This window comes from Pelodiscus sinensis, chromosome 6 (genome assembly GCF_052426305.1).
Source record: "Pelodiscus sinensis isolate ZL-2025 chromosome 6, ASM5242630v1, whole genome shotgun sequence".
Taxonomy (NCBI): domain Eukaryota; kingdom Metazoa; phylum Chordata; order Testudines; family Trionychidae; genus Pelodiscus; species Pelodiscus sinensis.
The window spans coordinates 82,837,036-82,860,336 of NC_143057.1; the positions used below are offsets into that span (position 1 = coordinate 82,837,036).

The following is a 23,301-nucleotide window of genomic DNA, read 5'->3' on the forward strand; positions in this document are numbered from 1 at the left end:
GGTGACAGATGATGTATCATGTGATGATTACCTAGTCTTCATTCCCTCTGGGGCACCAGGCATTGGCTACTGTTAGAAGACAGAATACAGAGCTAGATGGACCTTTGTTCTGACCAAGTATGGCTGTTTTTGTGACATTAATTTATTAGCTTTGTGAAAGAGAGCAGAATATTCTATCTAGATTCAAAATAGTTTATACTAATAATCCTATTGCTGAGGCATGTGGGAGGTATATAACTTTTCCATATTCACTTTTTCCATACCAGGTCTATGAAATCATGACTGGTATGGAAAGAGTGAATAAGGAAAAGTTATTTACTTATTCCCACAATATATGAACTGGGGATCACCAAATGAAATTAATAGGCAGCAGGTTTAAAACAAACAAAAGAAAGTTTTTCTTCACTCAGCACACAGTCAACCTGTGGAACTCCTTGCCAGAGGATGCGGTAAGACTAGAACTTTAATGGGGTCAAAAAAGAGCTAGGTCGATTCATGGAGATTAGGTCCATCAATGGCTAGTAGCCAGGATGAGTAGGATTGGTATCCCTAGCCTCTACTTCTCTGGAAATGGGAGATGGGAGGGATCACATGAGGATTTCCTGTTGTGATCCCTCCCTTTGGGGCATCTGGTATTGGCCACTGTCGGCAGACAGGATACTGGGCTAGATGGACCTTTGGTCTGACTCTGTATGGCCGTTCTTATGTTCCTATGCAAGGTCTTAGTCTAAAAAATAATGGTCAGATAACACATATACATTAGTATAGGAAACAGCTTTTTGGATAGAGAACTTAAGTATAAATGCTGAATAGTGAAGGTATGAATTCCATGAAATCTGAATAATTTTAAAAAGATCATCTTAAATACTACTACAAGGGGGAAGTATTACAGAAACATGACTGAGTCTAATGAGTGAAGAAACATTTTGAGAGAAATTTGTTTTATTTTAGACTTCCCTAACCATTTATATGAGGTAAATGTGCAAACTCTTATCCTGATTCTGTTATTTCTATACTGTAGGTTAAAGCAGCAACTGGTGAGACAGTATCAGCAGAGGATCTTGGAGGGGCTGATCTTCACTGCCGGTAAATAAAAGAAACCTACTACAATTTAAAACAATGAATAGTCCTGTGACACTGTAGTGACTATCCAAAATATATAAAATCATGAATTTTCATGGGCAAAACCCATTTCATCAGATGAATTGGAGTGGAAATAACGGAAACCTATATATATATATATATATATATATATATATATATATATATATATATATATATATAAAACAGCATAAGAAGTACCTGTCTATGTAGGGCCATGTTAATGAGACTAATTAAGTGGGCTGGATGTGTTCCATACATAGCTTTTGATGTGGAAATGCAGATGTTAACAGCAAGAGAAATTGGCTTTATAATGCACCAACCAGTTAATGCCTTTGTTCAAGTCAAGGGTAACGATATCACATCTGTAGATGAATTCCAGTTCTGCAGATTCTCTCTAATTGGGTATCAAAATTCCTTTGTAGAAGAATGGCTACTTTAAAATCCATGATTGAGTGACCCAGCAGGTTAAAATGTTTCCCTGCCTATAGGTTCATCACTTGTGATGCCTGATTTGGGTCCATTTATCCTTTGTCATGGAAATTGTCAATTTTAGCCAGTATACATGGCAGAGACACATTCCTGGCATCTAATGGCATATATCACATTTGAGGATGTGCAGTTATATGAGCGCCTGATGTTGTGGCTTATATGGTTAGGTCCTGTGATGGTGTTTGTTTAGAAATGTGGACAGAGTTGGCAACAGGATTTGTTGTGGGAGTAGGTTTCTGTATTGTGTGTGAGAGTGATGGGGCAGAAAGACAGTTGCCAATATAGGACAGACTCTTCTGCCATGCTAAGTGTCTGGTTGGACAGATTAACAATGTTGTTAGATGCATTGAGGGTACTAGAGTTGTAGTACCTTATGGCATGTAGGATTTTAGATAGTATATTGTTCTTTTTCTTTTGTAAGGAAGTGATGTGAGCATTGTAAGTGGCTTGTCTAGTTTTTGTAAAGTCTAGCCACATTTTCTAGTCGTTTACCCTTTTGCTTTTAATAGAGCTAAAAATGAGCTGGTCAAAAGATTTTCTGTAGCAGATTAATCTATCTACATAAGTAAAAGTTCTGTTATCTGGCATGTTGAGAAAATAGGGGTCGGGGATTGCAGGTTAATCAAATAATATGATTAACTGAGAGTTATACTTCACCAATGGAATACCAGTTTTCAAAGAACTAGAATACAATACAATTTAAAAAAATAAAAAATAAATACTGGTACCCACCAATCCAGTAGTAGTACTGCACTGCAAAGTGTTTGGTTTCTTGGTGTACACAGGTAAAGTTTTCTATATAGTAGGTTGTCTTATGCAATGACATGTTACTTTGGACCAGTGCATGACGTAGACCCAGATCACTAAAAATGCACTTAACACTAAAACTATACTGAACATCATTTAATCTTTCTTTCTTAATTCAGAAGTCACTTCAGAATTTTGACATGCCTTAGGGTCATAATTATCAACATCAATTATCTCTGTAGAATAGATGAAGAAGGTGTAAGGAGATGGGCCTGAATCTCTAATGACTGTATGACACACCCTCGAAGCTGCTCTTTTGAATAAATCCATGATTTCAGCTTTCTTGTTTTCTGCCTCTTCTGCATAAAAGTGGAGTGAAGAATATGCAGTTGCATAATGTGCTGGGGCATATAATGCCCATAGCCCCCGTTCACTGACAGTAGTAGAAATAGTATTGAAAGTGGTGTCCCTTTGCAAGAACTAAGAAAACTCTAGATACCATGTTTGGCCTCAGATTCCCAGTCTATGTAGTTTTCTGTTTTACTCGTAATACTTTACCATTGTCTAGTCAAGATTTTGTTGTTGTTTAAGACTTGTTATTTTTTATTTTGGCGTTTTTGAGATATTGAATTGCTAGTATTATAAGAACTTATAGGACAGACTCATTCTATTATTGTAAGTATGACAATATAGGTATCATGTGGGAATCAAGTTTTGTTTTTCATTATATAAAAATTTTAAAAAAAACTTGATAAAAATAAACATCAAATGTAATAACATGCATATTGCATATTATAGGTACATTTCTATCATGCATGCTGTGTGTCATGTTAGATTATTGAATCATGAAAAAGGTCATACATCTTTGTATCTTCTAGGATTGTTCCTTTTATGGTTAACTGTAGTTTATGTATACTAAATCAAAATGACCAGTAATAAAAGGAACATTTTCAGAGAGACTGCTGTCAAAATTGAAATAACTATATACTTTCATCTTCTCAGAGTGGGAAAAGAAATGCAAAATTTAAGCATTCCTATATTACAGTGTTTCTCAAAGTGGTCTGCAGACCCACACTCAGAGATCTGCTACTGGGCCACTCGTGTTTGTTTACTGACTGGCTCTGCAGCCAATGGGAGCCGGGTAGGTAAGTAAACAAACTGGAGTGGCTTAGCACCAGTTTTCTCTGGGTGGGTCCATGGACCACTTTCAGAAACACTGCTCTATTATACAGTGAATAAATAGCTCCTTTTGAACTTCCATTTACTGGTGATTGAAGTACTATTGTTAAAACTGTTAATGATATTTTAAAATTCCTTTCATATTTCCCCCCATGATTTACATTATTTTCATTCACTCTTTCAACTTATACTTTAAAAGTTTAGTACTGAAAATTGTTTTCTTATATATTTCATTCTTCAACACATATTTGCTTTTATTGTTCACTTACTCATAAGTTAGACTGCTCAAAATAGATTTTATTTTAAATACTGAAACACTTTTTATTTTAAACCCATGTGAGAAACTACTGGATAGTGTAAAAATTTACAAGAAAAGAGTGATGCAAATAGGACATTTACGGACTTTGTGGTCTCTTTACAGAAGTTAAAAAAATGGAAACTCTGTGCATGAAATATAGCAATGTGAGCTTATTTAAGGCATCTGATTTTTAAAATCTTGGCCAAGTGTTGGCCAAATCTTGAGAAACTGGTTGAGAATCGGAAAATGGAAGGCAGCTTTGGTGAAAGTGATCATGAAATAGAGTTAATGATTCTAAGGAATGGTAAAAGGGAGAACAGCAAAATAGAGACAATGATTTCAGGAAGGCAGATTTTGGTAAGCTCAGAGAGCTGGTAGGTAAGGTCCCATGGGAAGCAAGACTAAGGGGAAAAACAACTGAAGAGAGTTGCCAATTTTTCAAAGGCACATTATTAAGGGCCCAAAAGCAAGCTATTCCGCTGCGTAGGACAGATAGGAAGTATGGCAAAAGACTGCCTTGGCTTAACCGGGAGATCTTGCATGATCTAAAAATCAAAAAGGAGTCATATAAAAAGTGGAAACTAGGTCAAATTACAAAGGATGAATATAAGCAAACAATGCAGGTATCCAGGGGCAAGATTAGAAAGGCAAAGGCACAAAACAAGTTCAAACTAGCTACAGACATAAAGGTAAACAAGAAAAGTTTCTATACATATATTGGAAGCAAGAGGAAGACCAAGGACAGGGCAGGCCCATTGCTCAGTGAAATGGCAGAGATGCTTAATGACTTCTTTGTTTCGGTCTTCACCAAGAAGTCTGATGATGAAGGAATGCCTAACATCGTGAATACTAGTGGGAATGGGGTAGGTTTAAAAGATAAAATAAAAGAACAAGTTAAAAATCACTTAGGAAAGCGAGATGTCTGCAAGCCTGATGAAATGCATCCTAGAATACTCGAAGAGCTGATAGAGCAGGTATCTGAGACTTTAGCTATCATTTTTGAAAAATCATGGAAGACAAGAGAGATTTCAGAAGACTGGAAAAGAGCAAATATAGTGCCCATCTATAAAAAGAGAAATAAGAACAACCCAGGAAACTACAGACCAGTCAGTTTAACTTCTGGTTAATGATAATGGAGCAAGTAATTAAGGAATTCATCTGCAAACACCTGGAAGATAAGTAACAGCCAACATGGATTTGTAAAGAACAAATCATGTCAAACCAATCTGATAGCTTTCTTTGATAGGATAACGAGTCTTGTGGATAAGGGAGAAGCAGTGGATGTGGTATAGCTAGACTTTAGTAAGATATTTGATACAGTCTCGCATGACATTCTTATCAATAAACTACGCAAATACCATTTAGATGGGGCTACTATAAGGTGGGTACATAACTGGCTGGATAACTATTCGCAGAGAGTAGGTATTAATGGTTCACAATCCTGCTGGAAGGGCTTTAGAAGTGGGCTTCCGCAGGGGTTTGTTTTGCAACTGGTTCTGTTCAATATCTTCATCAATGATTTAGATATTGGCATGGAAAGTACTCTTATTAAGTTTGTAGATGATACCAAGCTGGGACGGGTTGCAAGTGCTTTGGAGGATAGGGTCAGAATTCAAAATGATCTGGACAAATGGTCTGAGGTAAATAGAATGAAGTTTAATAAGGACAAATGCAAAGTACTCTACTTAGGAAGGAACAATCCATTTCACACATACAGAATGGGGAGTGACTGTCTAGTAAGGAGTACTGCAGAAAGAGATCTAGGGGTCATAGTGGACCACAAGCTAAATATGAGCCAACAGTGTGACACTGCTGCAAAAAAACCAAACACGATTCTGGGATGCATTAATGGGAGTGTTGTGAGCAAGGCACGAGAAGTCATTCTTCTGCTCTACTCTGTACTGATTAGGCCTCAACTGGAGTATTGTGTTCACTTCTGGGCACCACGTTTCATGAAAAATATGAAGATATTGGAGAAGGTCCAGAGAAGAGCAACAAGAATGATTAAAGATCTAGAGAACATGACCTATGAAGGAAGACTGAAAGAATTGGGCTTGTTTAGTTTGGAAAGGAGAAGGCCGAGAGGGGACATAATAGTGGTTTTCAGGTATCTAAAAAGGTATCACAAGGAGAAGGGAGAAAAATTGTTCTCTTTGGCCCCTGAGGATAGGACAAGAAGCAATGGGCTTAAACTGCAGAAAGGGAGTTGGACATTAGAAAAAACTTCCTAACTGTCAGCGTGGTTGAACACTGGACTAAGTTGCCTAGGGAGGTTGTGGAATCTCCATCACTGGAATAAGTTGCCTAGGGAAATTGTGGAATCTCCATCTCTGGAGATATTTAAGAGCAGGTTAGATAGACATCTATCAGGGATGGTCTAGATCAGTGGTCTCCAACCTTTTTAACGGCTTCTGGGTGGTGAAGCAGTGGGGTTAAGTCAGGCTTACTCCTGCCCATGCCCTGCACCACTCCTGAAAGCAGCTGGCATGTACAGCAATGGCTCCATGGTGATATGTGCTGCCCCTTGTTTACATGGCACTGAGCCCACAGTTTCTACTGGCCAGCAGTCTCTCCTCAGTGTTCCTAGATGTAGCTGTGCTGCCCCAGCCGGGATACATTCTGGCAATGTTGGTGGAACCTGCTACCTGAGTTTGCATCTTCTTTGCTAGCCTATCACAGTAAAATCCCCATTCTGATGCTGGGCTTCCCTGCTGCAAAATCTAGATACTGATTAATAGGAGCTGCAGAAGTGGTGTCTGCAGGCAAGGACAGCATGTGGAGACCCCCTTCTCTGCCTCTCTCAGGATCTGCAGGGACGTGCCATCCACGTCCAGGAGCAGCAATTACCACAGTGATAATTACTCCAGCCACGACAGGTTAGGCATTTTAGAACTCACTACCCAAAGAATTAAATTTAAGCATAAGAGAGAAATGAAAATTATGAAATGCATAGACCAGTCAAAAACCAAAAATCGACACTTTGCAAGTAATAAAAGAAGTAACAACAATTCACCACATATATGTTGGGTCAGGAGATGAGTGAAGGGCAGTGTGTGTTTGTGAGAATGACAGGGACACACACAGTGTGTGAGAGTGACAGAGATTTGCATTGCCAAGCCCCCTCGATCCCCCTTTTCCCTGTGTGGTGATAGGATACAGAAATGGGGGGGGAGGGACACCCTGACATCAGCATCTCCCATCTTCTTCCTCCCGTACCCTGCTCAGCAAGCAGGAGGCTCCCAGGGGGGCAGCTGTAAAGCCAGAGGGCAGAAGCACCATTACAATGAGTGGAGAGGCAACTGAAGTGCCAGCGCTTGATAGCTTCCTGGCCAAACCAGTCAGGATCACCTGTCAGAGGCTCCAAGATCTACCAGTAGACACCCGATCTACTGGTTGGTGATCACTGGTCTAGATGGTACTGGATCCTGCTGTGAGGGCAGAGGACTGGACTCGATGATCTCTCGAGGCCCCTTCCAGTTCTAGTGTTCTGTGCTTCTATGAAAAGCTCTCATTTTATCAGTTTTTGTGTGTATGTGTGGTGTGTATACCTATATACTTTTTTTACATCTATGCAGAAAGTCTGGTGTAACTGATCACTATGCTTTGGATGACAATCATGCACTTCATCTAGCTAGGAAAGTTGTGCGGAGTTTAAATTACCAAAAGAAATTAGATGTAAGTATATGATTTTTCTTAATATAATGTATTTTCTAAGTTAAAATGTATAAGGTTTTTTGTTTTTGCTCTGTTGTAGCCATGTTGGTCCCACATTATTAGAGAGACATGGTGGGTGAGTTAATATCTTTTATTAGACCAACTTCTGTTGCTGAGAGAAGTTTTGAGGAACACGGAGCTGCAGAAGAGCTGTGTTAACTCTAAATAAAAGATCTCACCCATCTTGTTTATTTGGTTTTTCCTTATTATTTATGTAGTGCATTGATGTGTCTGACATTAAATACATTTTGGACATTGAAAAATACATGATTTTATCAAAAGGTGTAATCTTGTAAGTATATGTGCTCCTGCATGTAGTCCCAGTGAAACTGATGGGACTATATGCAGGAGTAAATCGGTATTTGGAGGTCCATGTTTCAGATCTATAGTCTAAGATAGGCCCAATTCTTCAACATACTTAATTTTAAGCATATGAGGAGTCAGTCCCGTTGATTTCAGTGGGACTGCTTATGCTTACTGTCAGGCACATGCTGAAGTATCTCCTTGAATCTGGGTTATTTAACTCTAATTTACCCCATAAATGTCCTCCAACAGCCCAGTAAGCAGTGGAAGTGTTGGTAATACTGCTAGACAATATTGACTTCCTGTGGTCCGGAAAATTGACTATGGATGTAAGCAACTAGTCGTGTATCCGATAAGCATAAGTATAAGCTTATCGGATAGTCGACTGATCCCTTTACTAGTCACTTCTCAACCCCTTTGCTGCCTCTATCAGAGGCAGCGGGGGGTGAGGGGCGGGGTGGGGAGCAAGAACCAGTGTTGGGGGGAGCCAGCTTAAAAGCCGGTTCTCCCCAATACTGTCTCTGTGGGGGGCAGAGGAGGGAAAGGGGTAGCAGGGACCAGGGGCAAGTCTCAGACACTGTGCCTCTATTTTTAAAATATATTAAGAAGTTACTGGCTCTTAATACATTTAAAAAGCAGAAGCGCAGCAGGGGGGACCTGGCATAATCCGGAACAGCTAATTCCTAGCTCGCGCTGGGTCCCTCCCGCTGAGCTTTACAGGCTCTTAATATATTTAAAAGGCAGAGCTGCAGTGCAGTTAGTTCCCAGGGCTAGGCGCTAACCCCACTGCAGCTCCCCCGCTTATTGACTAATCGACTAGTTGATGAAAATTCCATCGACTAGTCAATTAGTTGATTAAACATAATTAATATGCCTAGTTTGGACCCAGTCAGGTCCCGAGGGTGCTGGACTAGAGAGGTTCAACTTGTAGTAAGGAATTGGCTTAAATTGATTTTTGGAGAATCAGATTGAAGAGAGAGTACACTGGCTGAAGGTGGAGAGGATATGTAAACATAAATAATGATTTGGAAAAAATATCTGTTTATGATGTGTCAACTGCTCTGGCATCTAGATTGACAGGGTGCAGATATGCAAACGAGAGAAAGCTGTAAAAGTTTTTGGAAAAGTGGGGGGAATTGTCAATGGGCAGAGGTGAGATGTGCAGATGTAGGATCTAAGTACAGAGAGAAGGTGAGGAGTAATTCTGTTCAGACGCTTCAGTATAAGGAGCTGATACAAATTGAGGCAGGAAGCAAATAGAATAATTTGAGCATGAGTGGTGAAAAGTTAGGTATGTGGATAGTGTGTGTGGTTGGGAAATTCATTAAGCTGTTTTGGTTATTTCTGATGTGAGATAATTTATCATTTTAATAACTTTATTCAATTGCTACAGGTGACTGTAGAACCTCCAGAGGAGCCTATTTATCCTGCTGATGAATTATATGGAATTGTTGGGGATCAGCTTAAAAGAAACTTTGATGTCAAAGAGGTAGGAATAAAAATGAAGTTGCAAAATACACAAAGTACTTTTGGCACTCGGTTTTCTTGTAGGGAGTAGGCTTCATTTACTTCTCACCATTTGTTTTCAAAATACAGCTATTAGGCTTGATGAATCTTTTAGTATTATAGAATCTTCTAATGTTTTAGATGTTCTTGTTTGCTAAGCCTAGTAAAATGTCAATACATTGTTAAAAATGTAACTTTTTTATTTCTTAAGAAAAAGCATTAACAAAGGTTAGGTTTACTAATATTTTAAAGGTTGCAAAGACTACAGTTAACTGATATGTTTGCAGATCCTCTACACTACCTGGCTGCTGCTTGGATACAGTATTTTAGCTTTCTTTTTCTGATAATTTTGTGGCACTAAATATAAGAAATTCTTTCCTGATTTAAGGATTATGGAAGCGTCAAACATAACAGAAATAGTTCAGTTCTGTCAGCCACACAAAGGGCTCTCACGTTGCATTTACACAAGTACCCTCTTTCTTTTGTTGTACATACACACACGCACATGCGCACCTCTGTAAACTCTACTCCAATTCATCTGATTAAGTGGGTATTACCCACAAAAACTTATGCCCTAATAAATCTGTTAGTCTCTAAGGTGCCATCAGGCTGTTTTTTCATTACAGGAACACTGAAGTAATTTAATACAGGCAGTCCCCGGGTTACGTACACAATAGGGACTGTAGGTTTGTTCTTAAGTTGAATTTGTATGTAAGTCGGAACTGGTACATATTGTAGGGGAAACTCTAGCCAAACATTTCTCCAGAGCTCAGTTTTATTCTCCCACACCTCACTTCCCTCAGTCCTTTATTCTCAAGCTGAGGTGTCTGCTGAGAAAAGCCGCTCCGCGTCTCCCTGGTCTGCTGGGGTGGGGGAAGGAGCGCTAGCTTCACGTCTCCCTGGTCTGCTGGGGGGAAGCAGCGAGTGCGGGGTTGCCTCACCCCGTTTGTAAGTAGGGATCCGATGTAAGTCAGATCCATGTAACCCGGGAACTGCCTGTACTCCAGTTTCCTATTATTTAAAGTTAAAATTTCTTTTGCTCTGTATCTTGCTGATGACACTCAAAAGCATATCACAAAGCTGAATTTTAGTAATTTAAAAACCTATCATCCATTGTTGTAAGACGTGAAACACAAGCAAAGCTTTATATGCATGTACCTATACAAATAATGGCAAATGCATGTGTAGCTTTTCAGTCTTTGAAATGTATAGTGAGTGTGTCCATATGTAGTTAATATGCTTGGAAAAAACACATTTTCTATTGGACATGGGAGAAAAGAGACGAACTTGCTTAAAAAGATTCAGTTTTGAAGATAGATAAAATTTGGGACTTAATAATCTCAATATTTAAATATCCTTTAAAATATACCCTCGTTTCATGAAAATAGAGATAAAGTGTAACTTAAAGGGAAATGAGTTATTTTCCCACCAGACTAACTTTTGCTTGCCATCAAAATAAATACATAAATGAGAATGCGCCTCACGTGCTAAATGAAATGAGTTTAAAAAAAATTGGATAACAAGTTAAATGTCAGAATGCACTCTGTCTTTTTAAACAAATTTTAGTGCAAACTATAATGAGGGAAACCTAATTTTTTTCTCTCCTTTAAGGTCATTGCTAGAATTGTAGATGGAAGTAAATTTGATGAATTCAAAGCCTTATATGGAGATACGTTAATCACAGGTATTTAAAATGTTTTTTTTTTTAATTATTCTGTAAATATTTCTCCCAGTTTTACATTTTGTTTGGGTCACCCATTGTGCTGAGCTTTAAAGTTATTTAATAATAAAGGTTTTACTTTCCTAAAGAAAATCATTATATCAAGAAAACACTATTAGCTGTGCATTTTTATAGTGAAATAGATATAGATAAAAATTCTTAACTTTTTGTTATTTTTCTTTATTTCCCTGTTCAGGATTTGCTAGAATATTTGGTTACCCGGTAGGAATTATTGGAAACAACGGAGTCTTATTCTCTGAGTCAGCAAAGAAGGCAAGTTTAATTGCTGTTGAGCATCTTTTTAAATTTGAATTGAATAATGTTGCTGAGAACACAACTATTGAACCAGAATTTCCATGAGGAAAAAATGGTCTTTTATAGTGATAACTGAAGGACTTGTCTATCTGGATAGCTGATGTGAACATGAATGACCAAAATTCTGTGATAGAATTTGAAAGTAATTGACTTTATTTTATAAAAGACGGTGTTTCCGTAACTGTTTCAGGACATTTCAAGAGGAAAGTATAGTTAGAAGAAGAAAAATCAAAGCTATATGGATATGACACAGCTAGGGTTGCCAGGTGTCCAGTATTGACCTGGACAGTACGGTATTTTTACCTCCTGTCCGGTTATAAACATTTCAGAAAATACTGGACACCTGAGATGTCCGGTATTTTCTCATTTTTTTTCCTGGCCAGGAGGCAAAAATACCAAACACCTGGCAACCCTAGCACCTGGGCCCAGCTCCTGGCCTCGCACCCCCTCCCTCCCCTGGGGCCCTGACACCCCAGTGCCCGCCCCGTCCCTGGCCTCCATGCTTACCTGGTTCTGCAGGGAAGCTAAGTTCTGGCTTGAACAAGAACACAAAATGGCCACCGGCAAAAAGCCTACAGACCAAGGGGAAGCCATGCCTTCACTGAGTCTTAGTGCTCAACTGCTCCCCTGTTCCTATCCCTATTCTAACTCTGCACTCACTCTGAAAGGGGCCATGCTGTTTTATTATTTAATTTTTTTTTTCTCAATAATTTTGGTCCTTCCCTCCCCATTTTTTTTCCTTAACAAAATTTTTTCCCTGGTGTTGTTTTTTTTGGCGGGTGGGTGGCGGCGGCGGCGGCATGTTTGGTATTTTTGGTTCAACCGTCTGGCAACCCTAGACACAGCTGAAGTAATACATTCTAAAACCTTCAGCTGTTACAGGAAAGTCAATACAAATGCTTTAAAACATTTTTTTAGATTAAATCTTTAAAATGAAGTGGTACAGTAAATCATAATTTTTCTAGTGACTGGTTAAAACGCATTCCCAGTCCAGATTTCTATTGTACCTTATTTCTCCTTACTGGGATATCCAATTTATTGGTTTACAATAGGTTTGCTTTTCATACTTCTTTTTGGTAACTCCTGAAATAATCTAACTAATAAAATAAATATATAATATAAATCCTTAAATCTTCTTTACAACTTCAGTGCAATGTATTTTTGCTCCTTTAAAAAAAAACAAAAATATTACTCCAGCACAATGTTCTGGATATTAAATTGCTTTTACACAAGGCTCAGGGAACAGAGAAGCTCTTTAGATGAGAAGATTAGTTATTGGCCAAGTTCTATCTAACTTAAATATGGGATTCTGGATTCATTAAAGAAACCAGTAGCAAGGCCAAACTAAATTTCTATTTTGGGGGGAAGGTGAGCAATAGTAATCATGCAACATGCTTAGGGATGTTAAAATTAGATGAATCAACTAATCAAATATTAAATGGAATTTCCATTGACTATTCGATTAGTTGATGCCTAATAGAGGCAGCAAAGTATGGGGAGGAGCAACTAGTTGACTAGTATCTGATAAGCTTTTGCTTATCAGATAGTCAACTAGTCGATTAGTTGCTTACATCCCTAAACTTTGTCTGTTTTGGTGAAACCCTCATAGAACTGGTGAGAAAGTTAGTTCAGAAAAACTTGGGGAATAAGAGTCTTTGGGAGAGAGTTGCAAAAAAGTAAAAGATTTTGCTTGGCTCATAGGTGGAATGAAGCAAGGCACAAAGTTGAGCTGCAGTTAATGAAGAATATTTTGAACATCAAGGATTGCAATAAATAAGACCATTTTCTGGTGACATTTGTATTCTACAGCTTGTAAAGATCTCATTACCCTTTTATACCTTTAGTATTCTCTGGTGATTAGTATTGCAAAAGCTTTCCTATCAGCAAGAGAGCAAGGGAGTACTTTTTCTCCTTTTCCCTATACATCAGGCACTATGAACAGTTTATCAGTCTTTTGGCACTAAATAGGATACTTGTTCAAAACAATAGAAGACAGTGTTCAGAATTATCTATAAATCTTGATGGTAACTGATAGCCACTTCAGTCATCAGACCTGTCCATCTCATATTCTCCTGTTAAATGGCAGAATACTTATTTAACACAGAATTATGGTTGCCCATTACTGATGACTTTCCAGAACATCAAGTTCAGCATAACTCAGACTTTTGAAAACTAGGGAAATAAATAGTTAAGGGAAATGCCCATGCAGCCTCTACTCTGTACCCATGCAACTATTTTGGAATTAGCCCAACTGCTGATGAAAAGCTGGAGTACAGATTTCTAATACCACAGCCCATTATTTCTTAATAACAAACTTGGTAGTGTGGACACTCCACTTATAAATTCAACCTTTGGGGGCTATTTCAAAATAAAGTCCTAGTGTAGACGAGGGCTGTGTGTGATGCCAGAGCATGTCAGCTTTAAGAAAAGCTGTTTTTTTTCACACCATAGGGGAGAAATGGCTCCAAATTTGTTCAAATGGCTCCAAATTTGGATTACTGTCTGCTTCCCCATAAGGCACACTGTATTTCAAGATGATCTGATTAACTATAGGTATTAGAGCATTTCTGACAGTCCAGCTGCAAATAGAAAGCTGGTTTTAGACATAACTATTAGTAGAGCTGTTGCGCTGCTCTTTTTTTTTTTATATAAATGAGACCCTTATCTTATTTTTATCTTAGGGTATAGAACATGTTTTATCTTTTGAAAGGCCATAACCTGAGAGTGTGCGCTTTCTTCATGTTGTCATTTTTAACAGTTCAAAAACTATACAGACCTATTTAAAATGGCTTTTCCCCATAGTGATCACTCTTTAGAGTGCTTCTGTGTGTATTATCACTATTTTGTCTTCTTTCTTAACAACTAGGGGTTAGTTGAGTATTATAAAAAGGTCAGGATTTTTTTCAGTTGCCATGTTGCACCTCTTAGGGGTTTATAGTCTGAAAAAATGGTCATTAATTTCAACTCTATCAGCAGATGTTAAATAAGGTTTGAAAATGAAGGAATAATAAGTAATGTTGACTGAAAAGCCAGTAATTTATAATATTGACCAAAAAGCCAAGTATTTCTTTTCATTTCAAGTCATGTTTGCATTTTTCAGTATCACTATGAACATCTTTATGTCCTTTCTGGGTAATTTTTACTATCATCACAGTACATAATATGTGTTACAGAATAAAGGGCTTTCCCCCTCCCTCAAATATAGCAAAGTCATTTCAGCTTGTTGGTTATTTTTTTATGGTTTACCTAAGAATGTAAAAAATGCCATTTTTATCTTCACATGTGATGAAACTAACCATACATAATAGGTGGAAATTTTTTGGCAATGACTCACAGGCATACACATTTTTGTACCTGAATCCATCATCACCCACCTAACAATAATCCAGTCTTTGGAAGTGCTAGAGTGGGACAGGTGGAGATGGACAGCCAGGGCTGGCTCTACAGAGCGCGGTGCCCGATTCTGGGGGCGGGGCCGCACATACGCAGGGCCCCGGGCGGCACGGGGCATGCGTTGCGCCCTGGAGGCACGATGCATGCCCCGTGCGTTCCGGACATCACGATGCATGCGCTGTGCGTCCACACATGCGCAGTGCTCTGGAAGTACAGCGCATGTGTGGCCCCTGGGTGTACGGTGTATGCGCCGTGCACACCATGCGCCTGGGGACCTTGCGCAAGCGTTGTGCTCCTGGAGCACTGCGCATGCGCCGTGTTCCCGGCGCAGTGTGCATGTGTCGCTTCCCAGGGCGTGGGGCCCCCTCAGGCGTGGGGCCCCACACCGGTGAATCGGCCTAAGGCTGGCCCTGTGGACAGCTTCCCAAAGGCTACATGACTGTGGGTATGTTTGCCAAAGATGGTTTAGGCACAGCTGATTTAATGTGCAAAAGAAAACATGATGAATGGACAAAGCCAGTAAAACAAAGAAAAAAGATTTGTAGTTTCCCAAATTCTTGAGTACTGCCCCAAACTGCCTTTGCTGCTAAGGTTATCCTGGGGTCTTTCCTCGGGCAGTCCTGCCTCTTTGGAACTGCAAGCAACAGTGACCTCAGTGTGTTAATCGCTTTCTATACAGCAGTTGCATCACTGCAAAGTCTCCCCTATAGCTGCTCTATGCCAGCGGAAAGCATCTGCCAGCGATATTGCATGGTCCGTAACAGCACATGTGTAGGTCAGGATGGGTTTTTTCCCCACGTCTCTGTATAACAAAAGTTTTATTGACAAAAGTGCTAGTGCAGACATATAACCCATTCACTAAGGCAATAATTAGAAGAGTGTAATTGATTGAAGAGGAATCTGCTACCATTTCTTCATTAGGTAAAATAGTCATCCCTTAGGAAATGAGTCGGCGAGAATGAGAGAGAGAATTAGAAGACAGAATTTATTTTCTCCTCCATGGAAATGATGGAGAAATTGAATATTACAGTAGTTTGGAAGAATAAGAAAGGTAAGGCACTTAGGATTGGGGTAGATTTCACTGTAAGGAGAGTAAAAATGAGGTTTCATTTATAACTCTGGCTTTTATCTGTTCATTTTTTATTATAAAGTCTTATTGAATTCCACTGTCAGATTTTTATCAGCATATTGACCCAATCAAGATGGTTGAGATTCCCTAATGCTGTTCATGTTGCTATTTATATATTAGTTATGTCACTTTATCTCTGAACCTACACATCATTCACTGCTTCCTGTTTCTCTTGAAGCCAGTGGAAGTTTTGCTATTGACTGCAGTGGGAAGAGAAGTAGATCCTGCCCCCTGTGAATCCACTGTGGTAAAGGGGCTAAAGCAGGGCTTATCCTTGTTCCCATTTAAAGCCTATGGCAATATAGTATCATGAGGTTTTTGTGGGCACAACCTCTTTCTTCAGAAGCTCATGATATTACATGTATATAGGTATTTTTGCAGGTCTCTAAGGTGCTACAGGACCACTCATTTTTTCTTTGGAAGTAGAGTGACAGTAACATCAGTGACTAAATATTGCTTCACTCATTCATGTTTTAATAGTTTGCTTTTACTCTGTTCACAGGGAACTCATTTTATTCAATTATGTTGCCAAAGAAATATTCCCATTGTATTTTTGCAAAACATAACTGGTGAGTAAACCTGACTAATAGATTCTTGTTTCTGGCCATTCAGGTTCAGACACTGAGGTAGCATCTTTTTGTATGTTCTTTGTATCTCTCAGTTGCTCAGTAACTTGCCTGTTTGAACGTTTAAGCATTTTCCCTTCAAACGTTAATAATAATTTCGTTTTGGTTAAGTGAGGTTTATATAGTCAGTATTTAGTAACAGAAAAATCTTGTTTGTCTTAACATGTATTAGGTTTCATGGTTGGTAGAGATTATGAAGCTGGAGGAATAGCAAAGGATGGAGCCAAGATGGTAACTGCTGTAGCCTGTGCCAGTGTACCTAAAATAACAGTAATTATTGGAGGATCATATGGTGCTGGAAACTATGGCATGTGTGGAAGGGCATATAGGTAAGTATCACTCCTATTTGTAATAGGAAATAAAGATTTTATATGACTGTCAAATCCCATTATCCAAAAATTAGTTTTAATTCTGACAGAAATTGTGCCTTTTCTGTTTTGAAAGCATCTTGCGTACACAGTAGGTGTGACCAGATGTAAATCATAGTTGTAGGATCTCGTGGAGATTGTTAGGCTCATAACTTAATTATTCTTAAAGTTTGGTAGTGGAGGAAATTCTCACAAAGATAAATATCTAGCTTTTAAAAAACAAAATTATTGTTCCATTGCTTGAAATGATTCCCATAGTAAACATAGTGGTTTAGAATTTGTAACTCTTATTCATAAAAGTAGTGCTTATTTGTGTTAAAGTCCCATGAGATGCAGGGGTCTGTTAGTATGAGTTATGTTTTTAGGATCCATCCAAATGTTTTGTTAATTCTTTAGTCTGTATTTACATTATTCAAATAGTACTTTTAAAATAAACCCTATTAATAAGTGTAACAGGACTGTTCACTTCAACAGTATATTTTTAATTCTTTGGTAAAAAGCTGGTTTTGTTTTAAGTGTAATGTTGTATTTTTCAGTCCAAGGTTTCTTTATATGTGGCCAAATGCTCGTATCTCAGTGATGGGAGGAGAACAAGCTGCAACTGTCCTGGCCACAGTAGCTAAGGACCAGAAAGCAAGGGAGGGGAAACAGGTACTATTCACTCTCTTCTGCTCACCCCTGATTGAATCTAAGCAATTACCAAATGAAAGTACAGACTTTTAGTCTACCCCTTGTATTATGGGTACCATCATTCTCATCTAATCTTGCATTGTAGCTAGTTCACATACTGAGCTGGTACAGTACTGTCTATAACCATATTTTTACAGGATGGAGGATCCTACACTGGAAGATTGAGAGTAAAAAAAATTGGAGGGTGACTAGTGAGCTAAACACAAACTCTCAGTGCAATGCAATGATGGGCTAAAGCGAACCTGGAATGCATAAACAGGGGATTCTTGAGTAGAGATGGAAAAGTTATTTTACCTTTGTAGATAGTGCTGGTGCAACCATTGTTTGAATGTGTGTCCAGTTCTGGTGTCCACAATTCAAGAAGTTAGAGGGACCAGAGATGAGTCACAAGAATGTTTAAAGGATTATAAAACATGTTTATGGTGGTAGACTGACTTCTTTACATCTATGTAGCTTTATGAAGAGAACATTAAAGACTAACTTGATCAGTTTATAAGTACCTCCAAAGGGAACAGCTATTTAAAAGCGGGCTTTTCAGTGTTGAGAGAGGTATAATATGATCTAATGGCTGGAAATTGAAGCAAGATGAATTCAGACTGAAAATAAGGTGCACATTTTAAATAGTGAAGATAATTAACCGTTGAAACAATTTACCAAGGGATGTGGTGGGTTCTTCGTCAATGATAATTTTAAAATAAAGATTGGATGTTTTTCTAAAAGATATACTTGAGGGATTATTTTAGAAAAGTTCTATGGAGTTATACAGGGAGTCAGACTTTCACAATGGTCAGACTTTCACAAGATTATCACAATGGTTCTGTCTGGCTTTGTAATCTACTAATCTGACACTTATTCCCGGTGGAATTCCGGGCTAAACAATTAAAAATTCTGCAAGAAAAATTAAAAATCCTGTGCACAGTATTTTAAAAGTCTACACAATTCTGTCCATTTTATTTGTCAAAATAAAACAATATAATCACACCAGTTTCAACTACTTTGGTCATTTATTTCAAATTACCTGTCAGCAAGATAACAAAAAAGATTCAGATTTTTTTTTTTTTTTACAAAAAGGTTCTTTACTAGACATATTAATGCATAGTTCTGAGTAATAATTCATTTAAACTACCCTATAGAACGGTATTTCTCAGACCTCTGAGAGGCAGTGCAAAGGCTTGGGGGAGTCAGGAGCAGTGGAGGATCTGAGGGAGGCCAAAGTAAATTGCTGAGAAGCCTGGCTGTCAATTTAGGGTGTTGGGTATGAGTGGGAAAAGTATGGAACAGGGATTTTTGTGGGAAAAACAACAGGGAGGGATTGTTAAGGAGCTTTCTCCATGTAGACTTTGTCAGACCTGTAGCCTGTTCCATTCAGTCAGGCACATATGCCCCTGTACATAAGTGTGCCTGTTCCCTACCCAGCCAAATGCCTTGTCCCTATGTAGCTCTCTACTCAAATCCTAATCCCATGTGTGTCTGCACCTCCTTTTCTCCCTCCATAGCCCTGTGCCTCCATTCCCATTCAGACCCAGCTCCCATCTGTCCTCCCCAGAGTTGCCAACCCGCAGAAATTTCATTTACAGACAAAATGGGAAAAATTTACAGACAGACAAATTTTTTTACAGACATAATTTTTATACTATATTAAGACAACATAAATGGCCAAAAGTGAAAAGTAATCGTTGTCATTCATACATCACAAGAACAAAATGCTGTTTAACTCACTTTCATTTAGTTAGTCATGGTCCTGGAAGTTTTCCATTTTGTGATCGTACATCCGAACATGTGATTCATGTTACGTCACCTCAACTGTTGAACTAAATAAATAACTAAAACATCCACTTTCCGCTGCTGTGCAGTAAAATGGCTGAAGCAGCAGAGAATAAATTTAATTACTATAGAATAATTGCTTTTTTAAAAATTGTATTGTACTTTTATGAAATTTATGGACACTTACATTTTTGTATGGACTTTACGGACATGCCCAATTTCAGCTAATTTTTTATGGACTGTCCATAAATTTACTGACGGTTGGCAACCCTGGTCCTCCCCCACTAGCCCTTATGAGTCCCTGTATCATTCTGACCCTGCCTCCAACACCCCACATACCCCTGTCTCCTGACCTGGCCACAGGCACTGTGTAGAAGATACACTTTCTCTTCCTTAGCTGGCTGTGAGTTGCACCTTTGTTCAGTTGACACAGTTCCCCCTGGTGTGCAAAAGGAAGGACTGCAACAGCATTTTGACAAGCTTTGTTCTGTGTGGAAAAGTAGAAATCTGTGAGGCTCATTAAATGTGCACACGCACAGTAGCGCAGCACTCCTCTAGGAGTAACCAGCTTTTCTTAATGCTGCTCGGTGGCTTCACTAGCAGGTGGTGTTCATGAAATGCTAGTGCTTTCATCTTCCATAAAGCAAGTGCAGTAGTGACTTCCCATGTTTCCTCTGGCTTAGGAGACAGTAACTTTAAGAAGAAAATATTGTTCAGGTTTTCTATCTTCTTGGGCCATAGGGCTGGATTTTCAGCTTATTATTTGGAGATTCACCCAGTGTGAGAGATTGAAGAGGAATATTGAGAGCACAAAATGTCTCTTTCCAATTACGTTTGCAGTGCGAAGTTTTATGGGGAGCTAAACTTCATCCTTCTGAAACCTCTAATAGGAAAAGTGAAGTGTTCAGAGGTTTGAGGGGGACCTGACTGATTTCACCATTTTAATTTGAAATTTGTGGTATTTAAATAAGTCTGCAATTGTTTTGATTTAATACATGGGGAAAGGAATTGGAAAACACCACTCCTGACTGTTTTTATTTCTTATGGATATATCAGGACATCTTGATCACTAATATAAAATAGGAGATTATCTGTAGTTGCCATGGAAACTGAATACATTACATGTGAAATGATCTGTTTTAGTGTATTACAAAACAGCTTGGAGTCAAATGTAGAAATGGGATATTAATAATGAAGCTGATAATGAACATTGTCATCGGCTATGAACATTTTTCTTATCTATTAAACTGATATTTTGCATAAATGTAATTTTCTTGTAATATATCATACTCAGGAGGGTTTTTTTATTGTGAACAATGATCAAGATAATGAGACATGTGGATTTCATCTCCCCACCTGCTTAGCATTCCGATTACATATAGCCTGAATACTTGGCTGCTGTATGGCTAGAGTGAAATTCACCCTTCCTCTCTCTTTGCCTTAATTTCCCCAATCTATGGAACAGAAATAATACAACAAAGAGATGTTGTAATACTGAATTAAAGTTAATTTGTAAAATGTGGTGAGACATGATATAGGTATCATTTTATGTTTTATGGTTATAGTCAAGAAAAACCAGAACTTTGTATTTATTAGCATTTATTTGGTGGTAAATACTGTAGTTGCCTCACAGGGCTTAAATTAAGAATGTCAGGATGAGAGAAAAAGAGAAAAGCCATTCTCCCTTGTATTTCCAGTTGGCTAAAAAAACAGGGCAGGCAACAATGTTCCCTCTAAGATGCTCAGCAGCACAGCTTTGCAGGTGATTAATCAGCCCCACCCAATCAAGTCTCAGGGCTCCTTGCATGGAGCTGACTGATTGGGTGGGGCTGATTAATCACCTGCAAAGCTGTGCTGCTGAGCATCTTAGAGGGAACACAGGCAGGCACCCTAGTTCAGCAAAGCACTCGAGCATGTGCTTGAGTTCCACTGGGTTAAATGATCACATACTTAAAGTTAACCAGCACATAAGAGCTTTATTGGCTCAGGATCCGAGTCATCTCAGAACACCGTGCCAAAGAAGTGCATTTTGCTAAAAGTGGCTAGGTTCATCCTTACCCGTAATTTTACAGCCAACGAGCTCCAGCAGTGTTGGGCTTTAGGGTATGTCTACATTGCATTCCTCTTTCGAGAGAGGAATACAAATGCAGACGAACGAAATTGCAGATGCAGCGCGGATTTGAATTTCCTGCGCTTCATTTGCTGCGCTTCATTTCATACTCTATTTCAAAAAAGGAAATGCTGTCTAGACGTGGTTATTTCAAAAGAAAACCCTTCTTTTGAAATAATCCTTACTCCTAAAAAAATGAAGTTTAATGGTTATTTTGAAAGAAGGGTTTTCTTTTGAAATAATTGCATCTAGACAGCGTTTCTTTTTTCGAAATAGGGTATTTCAAAAAAGCGGATGGATGCGATTATGCAAGTGAAGCACGGGAAATTCACATCATTTGCAATGTTGTTCATCTGCATTTTCATTCCTCTCTCGAAAGAGGAATGCAGTGTAGACATACCCTTAGAGAGTTGTGTATTGACAGTAGCAAATACATATATGAAAATGTTCAAAATATTAACATAAGCGTGATGTGTTTTGATTACCTTTCAAAGTAATGGCATGTAAAATTTATTGCTATTTAAAAAAAACAACGTTTGTTCTAGATTCTCAAGTTATCCAACAAAGAATTTAAACAGCTGCTTAACTTTAAATGTAGGAATCGTTCCAATAACTGAAGTTGAGGGAGCAACACCAATTTGTTACAACTAAGAATTTAGCTGGATATTTACATTTAATGAAAACTTACAACGGGTGTTTTAATGCCTTTATACCATGTGACTAGTTTGCAGTGACAGACTGGGGCTCTAAAGACCTGATTGGCTGAGGGAGGATTTCTCCACTACAGGCATGGCAGATGACAGCTGTAAGGCTGCTTGCCAAGCATCCCCTTGCAAACTCTAGTGTAGGCAACATATTGAGATAGTAGGGGTGTATTGGGGCTGCAGTATTGGAGGCTGTCATAATATAGGCTCCCATGGCTGTTTAAATTACACTGTATCTAGAATAACCCAAGGTTAGAAGGGTGTAAACGTGGCTTAAAGCAGACTCTCAGCTGAAACAGTAGTCCAAAACCTAGTTTATGTTACTATTTTTGTCATTTAAAAATAGCCTCAATATTAAAACAGCTAATATCAAATTACAACACTAAACTATTCAATACATGACCATAAGCACTGAAAATGGGAGAATTTATTAGAAATGTTCTATCCTTCTATACCCCAAAATTGTAAAAATGTCTGTTGTAATTTTAATGCACGTCACTAGAAAGTCATAATTGAGACTGGTGGGTAAAGTAGAGTGGAAAAAGCTTGGAGATGGTTGATGCCATGTAGTTCTACCTGTGTTGGTCCTAGGCTATTAGAGAGACAAAATGGATGAGGTAGTATTTCTATTGAACCAACTTTTGCTTGTGAGACGCCACACACAACTCTTCTTCAGGTCTGGGAAAAGGATGAGTGTCACAGCGACATATAAGGTGTAGCAGATTCATTAGCATAAATAGCACATATTGTAAGGGACCATTCAAGGTCTACTGTCACAGGACACATCTGAGGAAAAAATCCAGGACTATTATTTGGAAATTATGCAAAAAAATCCAGACTAATTATAATCACACACTTTCCCAACCCAGTAACAGCCATCCAAAACAGAAATAAATAGTGAAATCAACTGCAACTACTCCACAAAACACAGAATGCTACACCTCCAGGAGAAACCATGGTGCCAGTACCCAAAACATGGTCAGTACATAAGACCCAAATTTTATCACTTTGTCAAGACTACCATTCACTGGAACTGAATTATCTTTACTCTTTAAGCTATTGAACTTCTGCCTCAGCACAGAACCTGATATTATACAAACATGGAGAATTGTAAGAATTTTTTTATTGTCTCTGCCTCAAAG

General features: G+C 38.5%; 1 protein-coding gene across 1 annotated transcript in view; it reads left to right on the forward strand.

Moving 5' to 3' along the window:
- The window catches only part of MCCC2 (methylcrotonyl-CoA carboxylase subunit 2), an 85,778-nt gene that overhangs the window by 46,571 nt on the left and 15,906 nt on the right, over positions 1-23,301 (forward strand). Inside the window, exons 8-15 of the mRNA XM_075932240.2 lie at positions 1,022-1,086; positions 7,393-7,492; positions 9,228-9,323; positions 10,952-11,024; positions 11,257-11,333; positions 16,400-16,466; positions 16,696-16,852; positions 17,428-17,542. Of these exons, the coding sequence (XP_075788355.2) occupies positions 1,022-1,086; positions 7,393-7,492; positions 9,228-9,323; positions 10,952-11,024; positions 11,257-11,333; positions 16,400-16,466; positions 16,696-16,852; positions 17,428-17,542 (750 nt within the window). The remainder of the gene's footprint in view (positions 1-1,021; positions 1,087-7,392; positions 7,493-9,227; positions 9,324-10,951; positions 11,025-11,256; positions 11,334-16,399; positions 16,467-16,695; positions 16,853-17,427; positions 17,543-23,301) is intronic.